Genomic DNA, 19,303 nt, shown 5'->3' with positions numbered 1-19,303 from the left:
AAAAAAAAAAGAATCCCTCTTCTGCATATCTTTATTTCCATTTGCTAAAAATGTTACAAAGAACCACATGAGGCAGAAAACAAGCAGCAACAAAAAGATAGGCTCATCAAGGAAATTCTCAAGAGAAATGCATAATCCATGGAACTTGTCTCTACTTGCTTACATATGTGGTCAGTGTTCAGTTAGCTTTGACTCTAAGGACACCTCACCTCTCCAAGGGCAGTCAACAGAACATTTACATTACATTGTCACGTGGGTCAGGTCAATACGAGTTAGTGAGTGCAACCCCTTTAGAGAGGTCTGCTTTGGCCCACAGGGAGACTCCATGTATCAAGAGTCTCTGGCCGGTCCCTGAGAAAGACAGTCTATCATCACCAACACTGACATGGAGAACTTAAAAGCAGTGGACTCAATACCTCCACTTCCTGTTGGACCTTTTCTATCTTAAGATCACTTTATGACAATATTCCAGGGACATTTAATCAAAAGCAAACAAGGCAACCAGACTCTGAAAATATAGGCACACAAGTTACTTACCCCAGCAGCAGTAGCAGCCAATCATATGGCGAGAGCTACTGCCTGCAGACTCACCACCATTCACCTGTCCCTCCTGGCCGTCCATGGGCTATCTCTTCCGCCAGCTCCTTAACATTGCTACCTATGCTCAACATAGGACAAGAAGCACTGCTATGATATATGGGTTTGGGGGACCAAGAAGAAATAGATTTGGGATTTGCTTGCAAACAACATACACATTCACCCTTTCTAAAATGCCTCTCAAGGTCTTTATTTTGTTTTGATGTTGACCAGCAGCTTAAAAAAATGAAAATAAAAAACCAAAACACTGTGAATATTCAAGTACCTCTTCAAGGAAGGATGCTGTGGAAAGTGGTCCATTTACAGAGGCTCCTAGACATTACATTTTATGTAGGCTGCAGTGACCCACTCCACCAGTTTGAGCTAGCCTGGTATATCTGTTTCTCAGAGGTGTCTGTGAGAACTCAGAGGAAGGGCTGACGCAGTGACAGGTAGGCTGGGCCCATGACTCAAATCTTCTGGGTGATCAGATATGACCAATTGAAGAGGGCTAGTCCAGCTGGGCATAGGACGAGAGCCACAGCAGCTGAGGAATGCTTTAGTGCCACACAGCCCAGACTGACTTAATGCCTTTAATTTCAACAGAACAGTACTGAACTTAACTTTTACATCTCTCATGGACTTTCTTCCCATATCTGGAGAGCCAATCTTGGAAGAAGTCCACTCTCTGATGTTCCCACAGAGAACTCAATAGGTGTTCACTATGCCACACATATGTGACCAGGACACAGACAACCCTCTCCCCTTTGCCACTGGACAGAATGACCTGGGTAGGGGGTGAGAGTAGACAAAGCTATCTCACAAATCTGCAAACAGATGCGAACTAGGATTTGGGGCCCTCAGTCTGCAACCCTGGTTCTCATGATGAGAGCTACTTGCACTGACACCCGAAGAGAACATCCACACTGGGCATTTTGAACACAGAGATGAGTCGAGGAGAGACTGATCCTGCACAGGTATGTTAAAAGAACATGAAGTGACTACGGTCACTTCAACAAATAAATCAGGATGACATTCCCAGCTGTCCATCAGCTCTCCCACTGCAATCTGGGAACAACAACCCTATGACTCCTTCCCTGAAACTTAAAAAGTCTGGAGTATATTTGACTTTGATTTAAAAACATTTTTTTCTTCAATTGTCACTAGATAGAACACTTTGTATTTACTGTATGGTTCAGAAAGGACCCAGAAAAAAATGCCAGGCCTGAATGCCATGTCCCAAGAGCCACCTACCTTGTCATTCAGAATTTTCTAGGAAGCTCAAGAGGTGATGAGTTAAATTTCTGGGAATAGGCCAGAATAGAGGGAGGATGAGGTTTCAAGTGAATTGGGAATGAGCATTTATAGCCTAGAGAAAGTTCTTCAAGGGCTCAGAGCATTAGAATAAGCTACCCACCACCTCTATTCTGCCAAATTATGAAGAGAAGACATGATGGGGAGGTTTTTAAAGAGCCAAACACACTGAGGTAAAATGAAACAGTTTTTCATCCTAAACACTTAGCCCTGAACTCGAGTATGCTGCTGTGTTTTGTTTCTAAGCAGATATTAGGGAGCCCAGCCTAAATGGCAATACAGTGAGAGGACTGTCCAGCAGATTCGGATGCACAGCCCTCAACAGTGACGAGAGCCCTGCTGGAGAGGAATCTGGATGTACAATTTAAAACCCTTACACAACACTGAGCCGTAGATTGTCATGCGTCTGGAAAATATAACCGTTTTTTGAAGAATGCTTTCCAAACCATGTAATGCTTTTAAAGCTGTTTATCCAAAGAGCTGGATATGCAGCAGGGGCCAAAAACCAGTCTGTCAGCTGTCACCGGTCGCATGCCCTGTCCACATTTCCGTAAGCACTCCATCAGGCTCGGGTGCCCTGCACCCAGCAGACACAGATGCCAGTGTTTGGAGACATTTGCTACATAATTCTTACCCGACAAGACTGGCTCTAGGGCAGATTTCCATGTCATGTGGGGCCTTTGGCTGAACTCTGCTGGATCCCAGAGGCATCTCATTTACAGCACACACTAATAACAGTTTGGGGTCACCTGTTCATCACAAGTGGGTTCAGGGAAGGTTCATGGCCTCTGCACACCTTCTCCAGTAGAGTTCTTGAATGTGGGCTAAGAGCCCAGGTGAGACCTGCCAGGCAGCAGTTCCAGCCAGGTTCCTAGGCCTGATTTAGCTGTTGATTTTATGTGATGAGAACAAGGAGGACAAAAACCAAGCACAACATAGAACTCCCAAGATTCATAGTAGAGAGAGGAGTCGGCCAGATTTCAGACTGACACAACTGTTGCTTCACTTCTGTTGTACATTGCACACTCAGGAGAGACCACTGAAATAAATGTCATTGCTCGAGCTGCAGCAGTGAGCTGCAATGTGCCGGGCTGAATGCTTTATATTTATTCTATAACTCAATCCACATCACCACCCACTGAGGTAGGTATTATTACCCCTAGTCCTTATGAGTCAAAGCGATCTCACCTTCGATTAAGTGAGATTGAGAGGGGAAAACGCTTGCTCCAGGCCGAGGGGCAGGACACTGACTCAAATCATGGGCTGCCAACAGGGCCTTGTGCCACAGAGATGTGGAAGCCACCAGCGCCTGGAGCTTGTTCTCTTTTCTCACTGGCTGTCACATGTCTGTCCAGCACCAGGAAGACAGAACCCGTGGGTTTATGTTCTTCCCACTCTCCTTCTGAGACAAGCCCCTCTCTTTGAAGAAAGACCTCTTGCCCTCCGAGTGTCAAGATAAGAAAACTTTCAGCGACTTCCCTTGCAAACTACAAACACCCATCAGCACCCAGGATCTAAGGAAGTCGCTCACCAGCTGCCAGCCCCTCTGAATAGCTTTAATGGTTCAAGGAGGGGTGGTGACAGGCCCATGTCACTACCATCGGGTGTGCTATTTCTTTCATGTCCCTTGGATTTGACAAGAGCCTTCTACAACCTGTTCCTTTACAACACACAGAAAGAAAGATTAAAGAGCAATACCAGACTCAGAGCTGGGGTCAGACTGGCAACAATCATTCTGAGAGAAGGGCCACAGACTGCTTTCCTTCATAGATGTCCCACAGTTGCTGTGATGGTGAACTGAGATAACCCATGTAAACCACATAGAACTGGGCCTGGGTTACAAGAAAGGCTTCTAAATGCTAGCAATGTTATTCTGTGTTAACACTACCAAAGTATAATGGGATGTGAGCAGACATAGTGCCCTGGGTTTCAGGAAACCATCTCATACCACAACTACTAGGGAAAGGACAGCACTAGGGATGGATGGATTAGCATCAAGTAGGCATTATGGGGGTTTTATCTAGTCTAGGGACTGCTCCCCAAAAGTAAAAGCAGAAGACTGAACATGGCACACACTCAAATGGAGAAAAGGAAGGTGTCAACAAGTTTTAGAAGCCAAAACACAGATGGACATACGGTGATGAAATGTAAGCCTGAGGGAGAGGAAGCCACATCGCAGTGAACTAATTAGTATGGTAGAACTTGCTAGATTTCCGAAAGACGAAGGCCCCAAGGAGCCCTGAAGGCCTGGGTATAAAGAAGGAGCAGGGAGGTGTGTGTGAGGTGGTGAAAGCAGGAGGACTGGGCTGAAGGCTGTATGAGGAGGAGCTGGACCTGCAGATCTCCTCAGACACCCATCTGCCTGCTCCTCCTCATGACAGAGTTCAGCCAATGGGCTCCACCAGGTCATCATCACATGACATTCCAGAGCCCTCCTCAGCCTTAGACAGAGGTGGATAATCAGCAACATCCAAGTACTGTCTATTCAGAAAAGAAAAAGACAGAAAAATACAAACAGAAGGAAAATGTTTAGAACAGGAGTACTCCAGGAGATGATGCACAGAATGGTCAGTCCATAGGGAGGGCCAGAGCATGGGAAGGACCAGCCCTTAGGGAGGACCAGCCCATGAGGAGGACCAGCCCATAGGGAGGACCAGCTCATGGGGAGGAACAGTCCATAGGGAGAATCAGTCCACAGGGTGGGTCAGTCCATAGGGAGGGCCAGTTCATAAGGTAGATGAGAGCTAGGTCTACGGGGAATTCCCATGAGAAAGAACTGATAACCATCTAAGTTGTTTTCAAATGCACAGAGAAGAGTTTGTGGATAAATTAGCAATAGGCATGTGGACATTAAAAAATAGAAAACTAAGCAAACAGTACTAAAGGCAGTTAGAAACTTGGGGGTGGGGTGGTGGGCTTGGGGACCACAACAAACCAAACAACGTAAAAAGAAAACTATAATAGTAAACTATGTGGCTTCACTGGGAATACCATTTATATAGTCATAATGCAAAATCTGGATATTGATTTATCAAATCAGTATGAGCAAATTATACTGAAAAGAAGAAGGAACATGTGTGTATTTCAACAGAAAGTCTAATGGGGTGAGGGACTAGCAGTTTATCTGTTCATTCTTTAGAATTAAAGAGACAGATACCTCCAAATTGAAGAAACCATAAAACTGTTGAAGAGTGCTATTCCAGAGTACAATATCCTTCATCTTCATCAGAGAAGCTGCAACTACTTCCAAGAGACCTTAAAGATCATGCCTGTTGATTGCTGCTATTCCCCCACAGGAGGGATGTGGGGAGGATCTCAGTCAGGCCCATCTGCTTCTCCCAGTTAACTGCATGCACATGTGCCCCAACCGTGCACAGCCTCAGAGTCTCAGGGGTGCTAGAGCACAGACAGTGGAAGGGGACTGAGGGACACTTGACCTGTACAGCTAAGGGGATATCAGCATCCATGCTTTGGTGGGACTTTCGGATGGCGTGGAAGCTCTGGGGTCACCCACACCCCTCCTGTAAGTGCTCTGTAAGCCCAATAAACATACTGGTGCCCCAGGCTGGGCTTTGGGGGACTCATACTTTAGTCCGTTGTTTATGTCCTATTAGGAGGGGTTGAGCACCAGGAATCAGGTACAGGGAAGGGTGGGCAGAGACTGCAGTCAGCTACTGAGACATTTAAAAGTCTTTGGACTTTAAAAAAAAAGTTAAAATGCTGAAGTCTGGTGGCACTGCTTGTGATCCTAAAATTTGGGAGACAGAGGCAGAAGGATCAGGAGTTCTAGGCTAGCCTCTGGAATGAGTGAGACCCTATCTTAAGCCTCCGTCGCCCCGAAGAGAGGCTATCTCCCGCTAAATTAAGATATTTGTTTTAAAGAAAAAGTGTGCTATTGGAAAACAGTTCAGGCCAAAATCATAGGATTTAAACATAGTTCTCAACAACTGCAAAGTAACAGTTACTAAATACACGAGACAAAGAGCTGAATAATTGAAGATTCGTCCATCTGGTAACTTTAAAAATAGTGACTGAACTTTTGGTTTTGAAAGTGCTGCTGTAAACCTAGAAATAAATAAGGGTGGTTCCTGGCCACAGTTTTACTCTTTTTAAGCCATTAAATCACTAACAAGTGTATTTTAAGTACCTTGCCTTTACTTTAGTGTACACGTAAGAGGGAGTTAAGAGCATTAACAGAGTGCTGGAGATGATTAGTGATTATGAGCCATTCTTTCAGAGGACTTGGGTTCCATTCCTGCACCTACATGGCACCTCACAACCATCTGTAATTCTAGTTCCTGGTGATCCAATGCCCTCTTCTGTCATCTGTGGGCACCAGACATGTACGTGGCACACAGACATACATGTAAAATAAATGAATAGTATCAACACACAAACCAAACAGCTTGGAGACGCTCTCCCTGAAGACTCTTCAAAGTAGTTTGTCCCCCATTATTCACCTATTCTCATTTAATACCTATGGCATGCATAGAAACAAGTGTTCAATAACCAATGCCTGTTGTCAATTTGCAATGCTACTAAGCAGCTATGTCTGGGAAATCACAAGTCAAGAATTGGTGAGCTGAATTAATGGGGTCCCCTACAGTTCAAACTGTAAGACACAAAAACCTATCAGAGGTTCCCATCCTCCCTATAAGACAGTGTTTCTCAGCCTTCCTGATGCTGCAGCCCTTTAATCCAGTTCCTCGTGTTGTGTTACTTCACTGCTGCTTCAGAACTGTAATTTTGCTCCTGTTATGATTTGTAACGGAAATATCTGATATGCGAGCCCTGTGGAGTCGTGACCCACAGATTGAGAACCACTGCTCTAAGGGCTAGACAAGCACATGTGGCAGCTTAGCTAGTTCTACAGTAGGAGGACAGGTGTCAGTTATTCCCACTGAGGTCAGCCGGTAAAATCTAGGGAGCCCGTGAGCACTGCCCTGGTCATTTTGCCTTACTCAGCAAGGCTGACTGGATTCTAGCCAGGATCCCCAGGACCCAAGCTCTTCACAAGAAGAGGTGGGGCTCTGTTCTCCCACTTTGAAGTTTTCTGTGGTCGCTGGGAATTTTATGATATGACCCGGGTCGCCCCTGCCATTATTGATGTTTGAAGTCTGTTTGGGGAAAATGTACCAGGAGCTGACTCCAGTGTGAACACAGAGCAGCAGCCTCATAAAAACAGCTTCCCTCCAGGAGTTCAAAGGGTTTATCCAAATGCCGTGGGCTGGCCCTGCTGCACCAGCTTCGCTAGGGTAGAAAGCCACAGAGTGGCTGAGCAATAAACTGTGAAACCAAGACACGGTCCCCCCATCACCTGAGATCTGCTGGGGCTGTGCTAGCCTGACCAAGTGGCCTCTGACAGGATGGACCTGGGCTCTCTGCTCACCACTTACGTTGCCAAAATGAAAGTTTATTGGGTTGGGCAGGTTAAGGCGAAGGACTAAATTAGGCAAATTATTATAAGAGGTCTTTCTGGTATGTGATACAATCTTCCCAATCATTACTTTGAGAAACCTAGTAAAATTCGGGAGCAAGCCAGGAGGGCTGACAATGGTTGGCAGGAGTCCAAAGCGGAGCATGGCGTTACTGTTGCTGCCCTCGTATATTCCAGATAAATCCACCATCACTGATATGTGCTGTTTATCAGCAAGAGGAGGGATCATCACTGGATTTTCCAACAGAACAGCTTGTCAGGGAAATTAACCAGGTACAGGGATACCTGTCACCGCTAATGTGTTTGCAGAGTCACTGAAGGTGAGAGGAGGGGACTGTTTTACATTTTTGCAAATCTCTGTGAGTCTTGCTTAATCAAAAACAGCTGAATCCTTATGTCTGCTCCTACCTGCACTCTGTTGGAGGTTCTGGAAAAGGCCATTGCACACTCATTAGAGATTACCAATATAAAACTATTATGTACCTGTAGCTCATATATAAGTACATGAATATAAGAATTGGGTTATTACAGAGTGGGGGGTTCCCCAGAGGTCCCTGCTCTAAGGCCCCATCCATGCTCAAATCTTCACTAACTAGAAAGCACTTCCCAGTCTGCATTTAGTCCACTCAGGATGCTGATTCGTAACACTGTCAACTGACATGATCATATAAGTCCACTACGGTGAGACCGTTTCACCCAGAGTATACCGCCACTGAAAATGCAGAACTGATCTGATTTTATTCCTCTCTGATAAGACAAATTAGTGAGAAATTTGAAAGGTGGAAAGAAGGTGAAGGGGACTGTAACGCCACCACTCCTCCCGCAAGCCTATGGTCCTTCATCCCTACCACATTTCCAAATTCCCATTGTCTGCTGTCTGCAGCAGGGGATTGATTCTGTGTAGCTCAGAATTCCTTCCACTAAAAGCTCTCTGGGAGAGGGGCTTCAGCTCTACCTGAAGTCGATCTTTAGGAAGAGTCCAATCTCGTCCCAGACAAAGACTCCACTGCAGTAAGGATTCAAAGCTTATGACAGGCAACAAAACCTAAACATAATGCCTCTGAGGCCTTGGCAGAGGACTCCCACAGACAGTAAATGGCTGCCTACCCTTCTTTAGACACAAAATACAGACTTCTCTCTGAGGGAACTGTGGGTACCACTTTGCTGGAAGCTCATACATAACATACAGACCTCGAATGTTAGTCTTGTGAACTCACTGAACACAGGCACAACAGACCACTGTTGGAGAATATTATTCTTAGGTGTGTGACTTTGTTTCCGCTGCATTTGTTTAACTCTGTGAAGCTGTTACCGTGCCTGTCTAAAACGTCTGATGGTCTATGATGCAGAATGCGTCAAATGGGAGAGCATGAGTCAAATAATCCCAAGCTAACTCTGAAAAGAGTATTCTAAAGTTTTTTCTTTATTAAAAGGGAACTCACAGATCACAGCAAGGAAATAGAAATGGGGTCTAACATCCAGGTGGCTCGCGGGAAGAAGAGAGCAAGTGGGGCGGGACCACAGCTTTTTGGTACCCAAAGTCATACCCCAACCTGGTCCAGCCTCTTAAAGACCACTGGCTAAAGAAGGCTCCCCATCATCTCCCCCTTTTGTCTAAATAAGAGAGTTCCAAGCATAATACAAAACTACATACAATAAGGACAAATATCAATATTTGTAATTCTAATGTAAAAATTAGAATTACAACCAGCATAAACAATATTAAGCAAGGAGTATATGCTAAATGTTTTAATAATCATTTTATCCTAAGGAGTCTAAGTCTTGTATTAGAAAGGGCATGGCTAGATCATAAGAGAAAGGTAATTATGACTATCTAATCTTCAATCCCATCGAAGGCCTAAGAAGGAAGATAATATTACTTGAATAGGCAGGAAGTGCAATCAAACAGCTTCTAAAACGTACAGTAGATGGCAGAGACATCTGGCTACCTGGGAAATCACCCAAAGTCTCATTTGCTATGTAGGAGCAACCAACTTTGGCTAAGGTCTAGAGTAACTGACAGACCATTTTCAGAGGCAGGAAATTTTTTCAAAACCATCTTACTCTGTCCTGGCAAGGCTCAGCAGTCTTTTTGAACGGCCAATGGCCAGGAAGAAAGAAGGATAGGTGGGGCTAGAAGGCAGAGAGAATTAAATAGAAGGAGACATCTGGGAGGAGGGAGAACATGGAACAAGAGAAGGAGAGGAGGACATCAGAGGTCAGCCACCCAGTCAGCCACAGAGTAAGAAGGAAAGTAAGATATACAGAGGAAAGATAAAAGTCCAGAGAAAAAAGGTTCACAGGATAATTTAAGATAAGAAAAGCTGCTAGAAACAAGCCAAACTAAGGCCAGGCATCCATAACTAAGAATAAGCCTCAGTATGTGACCTATCAGGGAGATAGAGTAAACGCCTTACACCAAACCACCAATGATCAGATTACTGGTTCCCTCTCAAACGGCAGAAGTCCAGCCCACCATGGTGTTTTCTCTGTGAAGGGCATGTTGGTTGAGACACAGGGCCTGGGCTTGAGCCTCATGCTTTCTCTTTCCTAGTTCAGTTGATTTTTACTCTGGGAGCAGGATCGTGCTGTTTCCATGAAGTCAGTCATCCTGGCATGCCAAAAATGGCAAAAATTAGACGCTCTCCTTTCTAGAAATGATTATAATGTACCATGACCAAAAAAGTGGTTTTTTTCCCCTAACAGATAATCTTGCATAAAAATGAGTCATGGGATTTCAGAAATGGAAGGCTTTTCTCAAATACATGTGAGCACGAACACACACACCTCGCCTTTCTCTCTCAGCAGTAGCGCTGAGCTTTCCATAAGTCATGCTATAATGAGGACGGCATTGTCTGGGGCCTTTTGAGTGAAGGGGAGTGGAGGATTTAGAGTTCAGCAAGAGGGAAGAAGTCTGTCTCAGAAAATAAGATTTCTCTACTTGTGTTACTGCAAGAGAATTTTAACTTATAAGGCATGAAGGCCTGTTAAGATGTTTCTTAAAAATATCTTCTCCTGTAATTCCCTCAGCCTGAGTTCAGCCCAGAGTGAGACAGCCAGAGTCTTAACACAGCTCCCAGCATCGCTTCCAGGGCAGCAAGGGAAGACTGAGGCATGTGAACAAATGATCTACCTACGCCCACACCTGCTCCCGAGACACCAGGTCTAGCAAGATGAACGACTGAGAAGCCATGGTTCTCACTGTGTAGCCATGAGCAGAAGACACATGAAGTGGGTCATGATGTCCACTGTGCTTTGTAGGAGACAGGACAGTCCCTTCTCTTTGTTTGGAAGTGATAATGATGTTCTGGCTTCATGAAAATGGGATCTCAGGCATACTAATAATCATGTCCCACCCTGACAGAAGGGTACCAGGTTAGCCCACAAAACCACCTAAGAAAGGATGCAGAGCCTCACAGACAAAACACACAGAGAACTCCAGCTTCACCCTGTCAACACCCACATCCACGTCCTTGCTCCTGCTCACAGCTCTCATCTGGAAGGTACATGCAGAAATTTAAACAAGTGAGAGGTGGAGCCACAGGCTGAAATACCCAATACATGTCCAGAAGTGTTAATTTTACTGAGTACCAAGTGAGAATATTTCCTTCTTAAAACAAACATGGAAAAAATCATAAAATTCATTTGTAATCTGAAGACCAAACAGAAACTTCCAGAGAAATGCTGACCCTGTTCAGATAAAGGGTCTGTTTTCCCATCTTGAACACAGCTGGGGAAACTGAGCGCATGTATGGTTTCATGAACACCTTTCGTTCTATTAGGTTTTGCTCTTTGGGAAGTCCCTAAAGGCTCAGGCCAAACCAAAGCTGCTGGGCACCTCAATGCAACACCAGTGCAGGGCAGAGGACCCAGCGCAGGACCACCACAATGGGGAAGCTCTGGGAGCTTCTTCTCACCACAATGGGGAAGCTCTGGGAGCTTCTTTCTCACTCCTGGGCGCCAGAGGAAAGCACAAATGCTGTACCAAAAAGGATTCTAAGAAAAAGCCATTAGGTTTCCCACCAGCCAGCCGTTAACATTGTCATTAATAAATTTTGGGTGGTGTCTTGGGAGTGCTTTTACTGAAAAAGTCAAAGATGCCCCCACATAAATCCTCTCTGTGAAACCAACTCAGGCCTATTCAAAAGCTGCTCAGCAACTGGGATCTGTCTCTGGACTCAGTAGAGTCCTGGGATTCATGAACGTCGGTCCTGATGGCTATATTCTTAAACACTGATCTATCATCATCCTTCAAATTCCCTTCCTCCTTATCTAACTTAAATAACCAGATAAGCCCAACACTCCTGGGCTTTGCTAAATGGGTTTAAATATTTCAAGTTCTGCCAACTCCCATTTCTCCTGCCTTTTGGGGTCTTGACTAAAAAGGTGAAGAAATATTTTGGAGGAAACCCCAGGGCCTGGCTTCATAAATCTCTGCCTGCTACTTTCCCAACATGCTGTGCTGCTCAGAGTCGTAAACACACAGAGAAGTGGGCCCAGGCATGCAGTGCCACCTTCACCCATTGATACCCCCTTCCCATCCCCACTTAGAACCATGCATTCAGGCAGAGAACCAGACAAACACAAGGCTGGCTGCCCTGCTCAGCCTGGTTTGCTCAGAGGGTAGCAGTTGCTCTCCCGTGGCACCAATGGCACCACAGGCATCTGTGCCATTTTTACAAACTTTACTTGAGAACAGATGAATGTGGCCCACTCTGCACAGACTAAAAGACGCACCCTGAGCCAGCAAAACACTGCCTTGGAAAAAGCTTCCTGTTTCAGTTCCAAACCACACATACTTGTAGAGTTAACAAATGCGGGGGGAGGGGGGTTACTGGTCTACAACATGGATGCAGGGGCCAGAGACACTGCTGTCCTCCGCCCTCTTCTCCCCTCCCCCATTGCCTTCCTGAGGATTGTTTGACTGCATGGGAACATAGGAAGAAAGTTAGGTGGCTGTCTTTTTGGAATGCCCAAGAAGGAGAGGAACTTGGAAATATTTTAATCTGAAAGGACATAAGGAGGGGGGTTCCCTATAAATAAAGCCATGCTCAAATAAACATGAGAAGAAGCCAGTGTTTCCTGTAAAGCTACTATGCCGATGGATTACTGGAAAGAGCACTCGTTCACAGTTTTATGACTTACTTTGCTATCATCTGCTCAAAAGTTGGGTCATTTAAAACATAGATGGCTGAGATCTAAGCCTTCAATGGGATGAAATATGGCAAAGGAAGCAGAGAGTCTCTTCCAAGTGCAGACTCAGAGGCAGAACTCTTGGACTCTTGGGTTCTGTTCCTGGCGAGCTCCCTGGGCTCAGGTCAGTCTTCGGTCAGAATCTCACTTTTAATCCCTTCAAATCATTTGTTAGTCCCTGTTGTCTAAACAGTGGGGAAAAACCCTGAGTAACACCCCTGGATCCTGTTCAACCAACTGGGATGGCTGGATGGATGTACCTCACTTCCAAGAAGCCAGAGTGATTTATCCCTTGGGTAGCGTCAGGATGTTCAAGAGACCCCAATGTTATCGGAGCAAAGCCCAGAGAGGAGGACACGTTTCTCCACCTGCAGGGAGCTCTGAGCATGACCCGAAGATAACATTGCCCATCTTCATCATAGCTCTTCATGACTTCTATATTAAAAATAACCCTGGTTGGGCTTCACATCCTTGGGAGGCAGACTTAATAGACAGGTATATCTAATCTCTTATTTATAGACTGAAAATGCTGAGGCATGGGCAGGCTAGAGATCGAACCAATGAGTCAAGGTTGGGACTCTGCCCTGCTGTTTTCTGGGTCAAGTGCTCTGTTCTCACGAACACATGGCTTCTCATTAATAACCTGAACCTAGAAAAACATGCAGAGGGAACCCAGTGTTAGGCCTACTGCTCACCCTTCAGAAGACCCTGCTCCACCTTTGCAATACAGTAGAGGGCACCATGATGGATCTGCTGGCCTGTGTGCATGGCTGCTGTGGTTTTCCCAGCCACCAGCCCTGCCTGTGGGAGCTGAGAGGACAGACTCAAGCAGGTAGCTCCTCCTCTGAGTGGCCCATGCCCAAAGGCCCTTCACTTAGTTCTGTGGCTTGTTTCTAAGAGAGCTAGTGCCCAAGCAGGGCCCTCTACAGCAGAGGCTGGGCTGGGGTCAGGAGATGGGCTGCCTGAATCTGGCTTTACCATTTCGAGCCAGCTGCGTGGCTGTGGATAACCACAAGGCTTTCTGAACTGTCTATAAGTGAAGCTCAAAGATGAGTGGGGCTGGCCAGATGGAGGCCTCTAGGCAACGCTGAAGCTCTATAAGAAGCTCTGTCTGCTTGGTCTGTTCCGCCAGGCTCCCCTTTGGGGACTTCCTCTTCCCTGATCAATCCTTACTTGCACTTCAAGGCTTCATCTCTAGAAGAAAGGTGTGTCCTGACTCTGCAGACCTCTGGACCATTTCCCGGCCTGCACTTCTACTGATCAGACCCATCACTACACTATCTTTGCATCACTTTCGGGTCACCTGGCATCATTCTGTAAATCATTATTTACATGGTAGTTTGGTCTGCTGCCCTGATTAATCCTGAGTAGTCCGAGGCTAGGGGCAGTCTTATCCCCTGCTGTATTTTCAGCCTAGAGTTCACAGGAAATTTTCCATCAACATGTACTGACTGGAAATGAATGAGTGAATCACAGAAAGCAGATGGCACCAAGTCAAACTTTCTGTGAAGTGCTGGGTAACTGGGAAAAATGACAAGACCAGCTCTATTCCTACAGCACCATGGTGCCACGATGTGTACTCCGAGAGAGAATACAAACCCTCCCGAGGCTTGCAAACCAGTGCTGTGCAGTCTTAACTTTTGCAGCATAGAAACCATCTTTCTGTTTGTTTGTTTTTTGAGACAGGGTTTCTCTGTGTAGCCCTGCCTGTACAAGACAGAGCTCAAACTCAGAGATCTGCCTGCCTCTGCCTCCCGAGAGCTGGGATTAACCATCTTTAAAGATTTCAATGTTTAATCATGTGTAAATGTGGGGAGAAAATGTCTGTGCATATGTTACGGCTCATAGAGTCCAGAGAACACACCCTGGAGCTGGACTTGCAGGTGGCAGTGAGCTGCACAACACGGATGCTGGGACTGAACTTGGGTCCTCTCAAGGAGCAATGCATGGCTCCTAACCACTGGGTCACCTTTCCAGCACCTCAAGAAAAAATTTTTTGAGCAAACAAACCAATCTCTTGATGTTTTAGGGTTTTAATAAATAATAGTTCTTTGAGATGTTTGGGTTCTTTAGTTGTATTTCCACTTTATGCTGGAAGAGACTTCTTGGGCTTTGGGTAGAAATAAAGAACTAGCTGGAAACACTCTACTGCCTGCCTGTCCTCACTACTGTATGCATGCCTCAAAAGAGACGCCAGGGCTGGTTTACCTTTGTACCTGAGAACAGAATGCAGCTTCAGGTGTCAGCTAAACTCCACAGCCCTCAACACTTACCCCACACCACCCCCACCAACAGCCACTTCCAGATGTATCATATCACAAGTTCTGGTCTATAATCACAAGCACTTTCCCTACCGAGACAACACAGCACTGATGCAGCTCCCTGGTGACAGACTAGGGCATTCCTTTTAGTTGGAGTTGACTTTCACTTTAAATCTTTCAGAAGGAGCAACAGGTATGGGCACAGCCCAGCTTCTGAAAAGATGCAGTGCTTTACCTGGGGAACATCAACTATTTGAGCTGCAGTCAATTCCCTATGGACATAGTGGAGCCCACTGGGAACAGCACCCTCCTTGCCTCTCTGGAGAAGGGAAGCTAAAACAGACCATTAACCAAACAGCTAAGTTAAAGTGCTGAGTTCTGTGGGATTTGGCACTACAAGGGCCGTCTCTGATTTCTAGTCCTAGTAGGTGTCAAGACAAGACAATATACCACAGCAGAACCACCAACTTGTGGGAGTGTGGAAAGCTAAGAGAATACTCCTCGTGATGAACTGCAACAGCATGTGCTCTAGAATTACACTGGGTCTAAGAGCAAAGACCACCAGCCTTCAGCAAGCTGATGGGCATGAGAGGCACAATTAGCTTGGGGAAACGTCTAACGGTGTAATCCTAGTTTTGACCTCTCTGATGAAAGACCCAGACACTGTCTTCTCTTATCTATACCCAATCTAGTATCATGCATGTATGGAAAACCACTTGCCACTTTTTCTGTAGGTGGGTGGAATGAGAGCAGGATTCGTGCAGCCCAGACTGGCCTTGAACTCCTGATTCTTCTGCCTTCACCTCCCCAGGGCTGGGGTTATAGTCACATGCTATCCTTTCTTCGTGCCTTGAGGTGCCTCCTTTTCACATACTTTTACTGCACATGTCAGACATTTCTGCTACATGTACTGAAGTTAAACAACATATAACTAATGCAGACAGCATATCATTAAACACATCACTATGGATTAGAGGAGCCTCAGACCTGGGCTCAAAAGTAGAGATCCACTCTTGCCATGAACTGACCTGGGACCACTGAGTGTGGCTGTGTCTCTCACTGCCTGGGCTGTTTCAGATGCAAAATCCAGGGCCCCTGCCACTGGCTTGGTCACAGTGCCCACCAGTCCCTTGCCAAGACCAGATATGAAGCCGCTGACACCTCCTTCTGTCTTCACACCCTCCACTGTTGAAGTGATGACGCTGGTCAATCCACCAATGATACCTAGCAGAAAGTAAAACAAAAACAAAGGTTTCTGTGACCCGGTCAAGGACAAAACCAAAACCTTTTCAAACCCACTCCCAGTTCATGACTCTGGAATAATAAAGGCAATATGCTGATCTCTAGACAGGTCAAAGTCAAGGGACCCAGGGATTTGTCTAGGAAGTCCAGAATCAGAGGATGTTGTACGAGGCTGTGAGTTAGAAGGAACATGTGCCCTGGATAATTAAAACAAAACCAAACCTTGGACTAGGGCTGTATTAAGAGTTTGGAGGGTAGAGTGCCTGCCTTGTGAACAGAGGCAGGGTTCAGTGTCACTGGAGAAAGAGAACCAGAAATGCAAGGTCATTTGAATTTAGCTACATAATGAGTTCAAGGTCAGCCTTGAAGAAATGAGATTCAAAATAAATCATTTGTCAATCAATTAAGGAAAAAAAAGGCTGGAAAGTTAGTGGTGGCCTTTTTTGTTTCCTATTCCAATTCTTAGGCAACATATAGGCAATAATGAGAGAGAAGATACAGACAAAGGGGTGAAGCAATAGAAGACTGGAAAATAGGGTCCTTGGGAAAGGTTTGAGATCCTTTGAAATATAAGGCAGAAGGCTAGCTAACTACACGTTTCAGTTTTCCCTGGATACTGTGAGAACAGCCAATACCACCAAATGTTTGACATGGCTTCTATAATACTGCATGTTTTGCTGAGACCATTAGAGCAAATGATGAGGAATGCATTAAGGCACCCCAAATAATTCATTAAGGCTGCCAAGGCTAACCAGGACCCTGGGTTTGTGTCAAGATTAAAAGACCAATCGAAGTGAAAAAGGCATGCAAACATTTTAAAAGCTGACAGCAATGGTTGACGCAGGCCCAGAAGCGGCCACAAGTTGGCAAAGGCTAACGAGGTCACAGGCATTGCAGGGAAGAGGCAGGCCCTGTCCAGTGAGCATTTCCAGGACTTGGGCCAGGGACACTCACAGGATGTTTACCCTCTGACAGTTGGGGTGTGAGGAAGCTCTCTGCACTCTTCAGCTCTAGTGAGACAAATTGGGAAAGGAAACTGGTTGGGTGAGAAAGTACTAAGAATTCACAGCATTTCTTTGGATTCGGGGTCCTGTTGCTCCAGTGAGGCAACATCCCTACCCTAAGCTTTAAACAGCAGTCCTGGCCGGACAGCCAGGACTTAAGGACAGACTTCAATGGACCCGAGTCAAGCAAGACTCAGGTTTTATTCACTTATTGAGAGAGAGACCACATGCACGTGTGGTTTGTGTGTGTGCGCGCGCACACACACACACACACACACACACACACTGAAGCACATACGAGAAGTCAGAAGACAATTTGCAGGACTTAGTTCTCTCCTTCCGCCATGTGGGGCCTGGCTATTGAATGCAGGTCATCAGGTGCTGAGCCATCAGATCTGCCCTAGGACTCCAGCTTTCAACCCAGACTGGATGGATTCTGTTCTTATCATGGGAGCCTTTTCCTCCTAAAGGAGATACATTGCCCAGAGCTCAGAGTGTCCTCTTGGATGAGGCAGCACTGGTTCTAGTCTCAGACTGGCCTAACTGGTTCCTGGAAGGGCTATGTATAGCATCGGGACAATCCTTGATTGGAGGTGACTTTGCCACTGTGAACAAATCACCCAGCTTCTTAGGACACGGTTGTGTTCATCCAAAAAACAAGGTCAGTCACCTCTCTCTGAAGAAAGAATAGCAATTAGATACTTATAACAGTTACTGCATTATCATTGTAGTTAATAAAGATGATTAAATCTTTAGTCCTAAATGATTATTCCAAACTTCACTTTAAAAGTCTATAAACAGATTAATTTATCCCAACTTTACATCCAGCCTGATGCTTTGGGAGTTGCCCGCCATCTTTATAGCCCCAGCAAAGCAAAGATATCTTCCAAAGCTCCCACTACAATAAACACTGTATCCTAAGCATAAGATTAGTCATGCTTACACCATTATAAAATATTATCTCCCCTTGTTTCAAATGCAGACAGTTGGGACTGATAAATCTGGGGGAGATAGTCATGGTATCCATGATTTCTAGGATCTAATCAAACCTGCCAGCCACTGCTGAGCAAGTACTATAGGCCAGGGGACTCTGGATGGTCCCTCTGCTTCCTTGACACTCAGTCCATCTGACAGCAAGCTACACACCACTGGCCATATGGCCAATGAAGACTGCCACAGGTACTTGCAAGACTATGAGCAGGAAGTATCTAGAGAAGATCTGGGGACAGCACTTGGATCTGTGAAGCTGAAGGACTGCAGGGAGCCAGACAGGACCGCCATTGCAAGATGGCACCACATCCTGTCTTGCCGGTTATACTCCATATTTGGCGATGCCTTTTGAGAGCTGCCTGTCCCCCACTTCCCGCATGCGCGGTGAATGGGGGTCCCTGGGCCTATCTCGATGCAGTCTGGTGTCAGCTGATGGTGGCAACCAATCACAGGGCAACCCATGTGCCAATTCCATATATAAGCAGCTGCCTTAGAGCTCTCGGGCCCCTTCGCTTCATGTTATCTCTCAACCAAGTGCACTCCAGTAAAGCGTGGTCTGAGAAGAATCCTCGTGTCGTGGTCGTTCTTTCTCGCTGGTTGAGGAGTTCGCCGCAAAGGACCAAGTGGTTGAGGAACATTGGTGGACAAGTTGACTTTTGGTCAATAACTGGTGGCTAAGAGATGACTGCCATCACCTGCTTTGCAATTACATGACTTTATAATCTGTGTCTTACAGATGCAGAGAAACCAAGGCCATATGCCCAGCAGCCACCTCTTTATATCAGTTTCTTTGGAAGGGACAAGTGGCAAGCATGAGGCAGTCATGTGTATGAGTGTGTTCATGCATGCTAAGGTCAGAGGTCAATCTCAGGTGTCATTCTTCAGGTGTCACCCACTTGTGGTTGTTGGTGGAGAATGTGTCCTTTCACTTGACTGGCTGGCTGTCAAGCCCCACGGATCTACCACATTTAGCTTTTGTCGTGGATGCTGGAGACTAAACTCAGGCCTTGGTGCTTGCCTGCCATGCCAGCACTTCTACGGGGCTGTCTCCTCACCCCCTGAAAATAGTCTTAGAGCAGCAGGTTCAGAATCTAAGAGGAGATGGCAGGATCATACTTGATGCCCTCGGAAATGGAAACTGGAGAACCAAGAGGAAGTGCGATGTGCACAGCAACCTGAAGAGGGACAAGGACTTCAGGGAAAGGGTGGGTGAGGGGCTAGCAGGCTCACCAAGACACCTCACCAGGACTACATGGCTAGCGGGCTCACCAAGACACCTCACCAGG

The 19,303-nt window shown here is 46.0% G+C and overlaps 1 protein-coding gene across 6 annotated transcripts in view; it reads right to left on the bottom strand.

Moving 5' to 3' along the window:
- Vps13d (vacuolar protein sorting 13 homolog D) overlaps nucleotides 1-19,303 on the bottom strand; it is a 227,774-nt gene that overhangs the window by 29,158 nt on the left and 179,313 nt on the right. For all 6 annotated transcript variants that reach the window (XM_026782068.1, XM_026782067.1, XM_026782066.1 and 3 more), the window contains one exon: nucleotides 15,810-16,005. In XM_026782068.1, the coding sequence (XP_026637869.1) occupies nucleotides 15,810-16,005 (196 nt within the window). The remainder of the gene's footprint in view (nucleotides 1-15,809; nucleotides 16,006-19,303) is intronic.

This window comes from Microtus ochrogaster, chromosome 10 (assembly GCF_000317375.1).
Source record: "Microtus ochrogaster isolate Prairie Vole_2 chromosome 10, MicOch1.0, whole genome shotgun sequence".
Taxonomy (NCBI): Eukaryota; Metazoa; Chordata; class Mammalia; order Rodentia; family Cricetidae; genus Microtus; species Microtus ochrogaster.
This window is presented reverse-complemented; position numbering and strand designations above follow the sequence as displayed.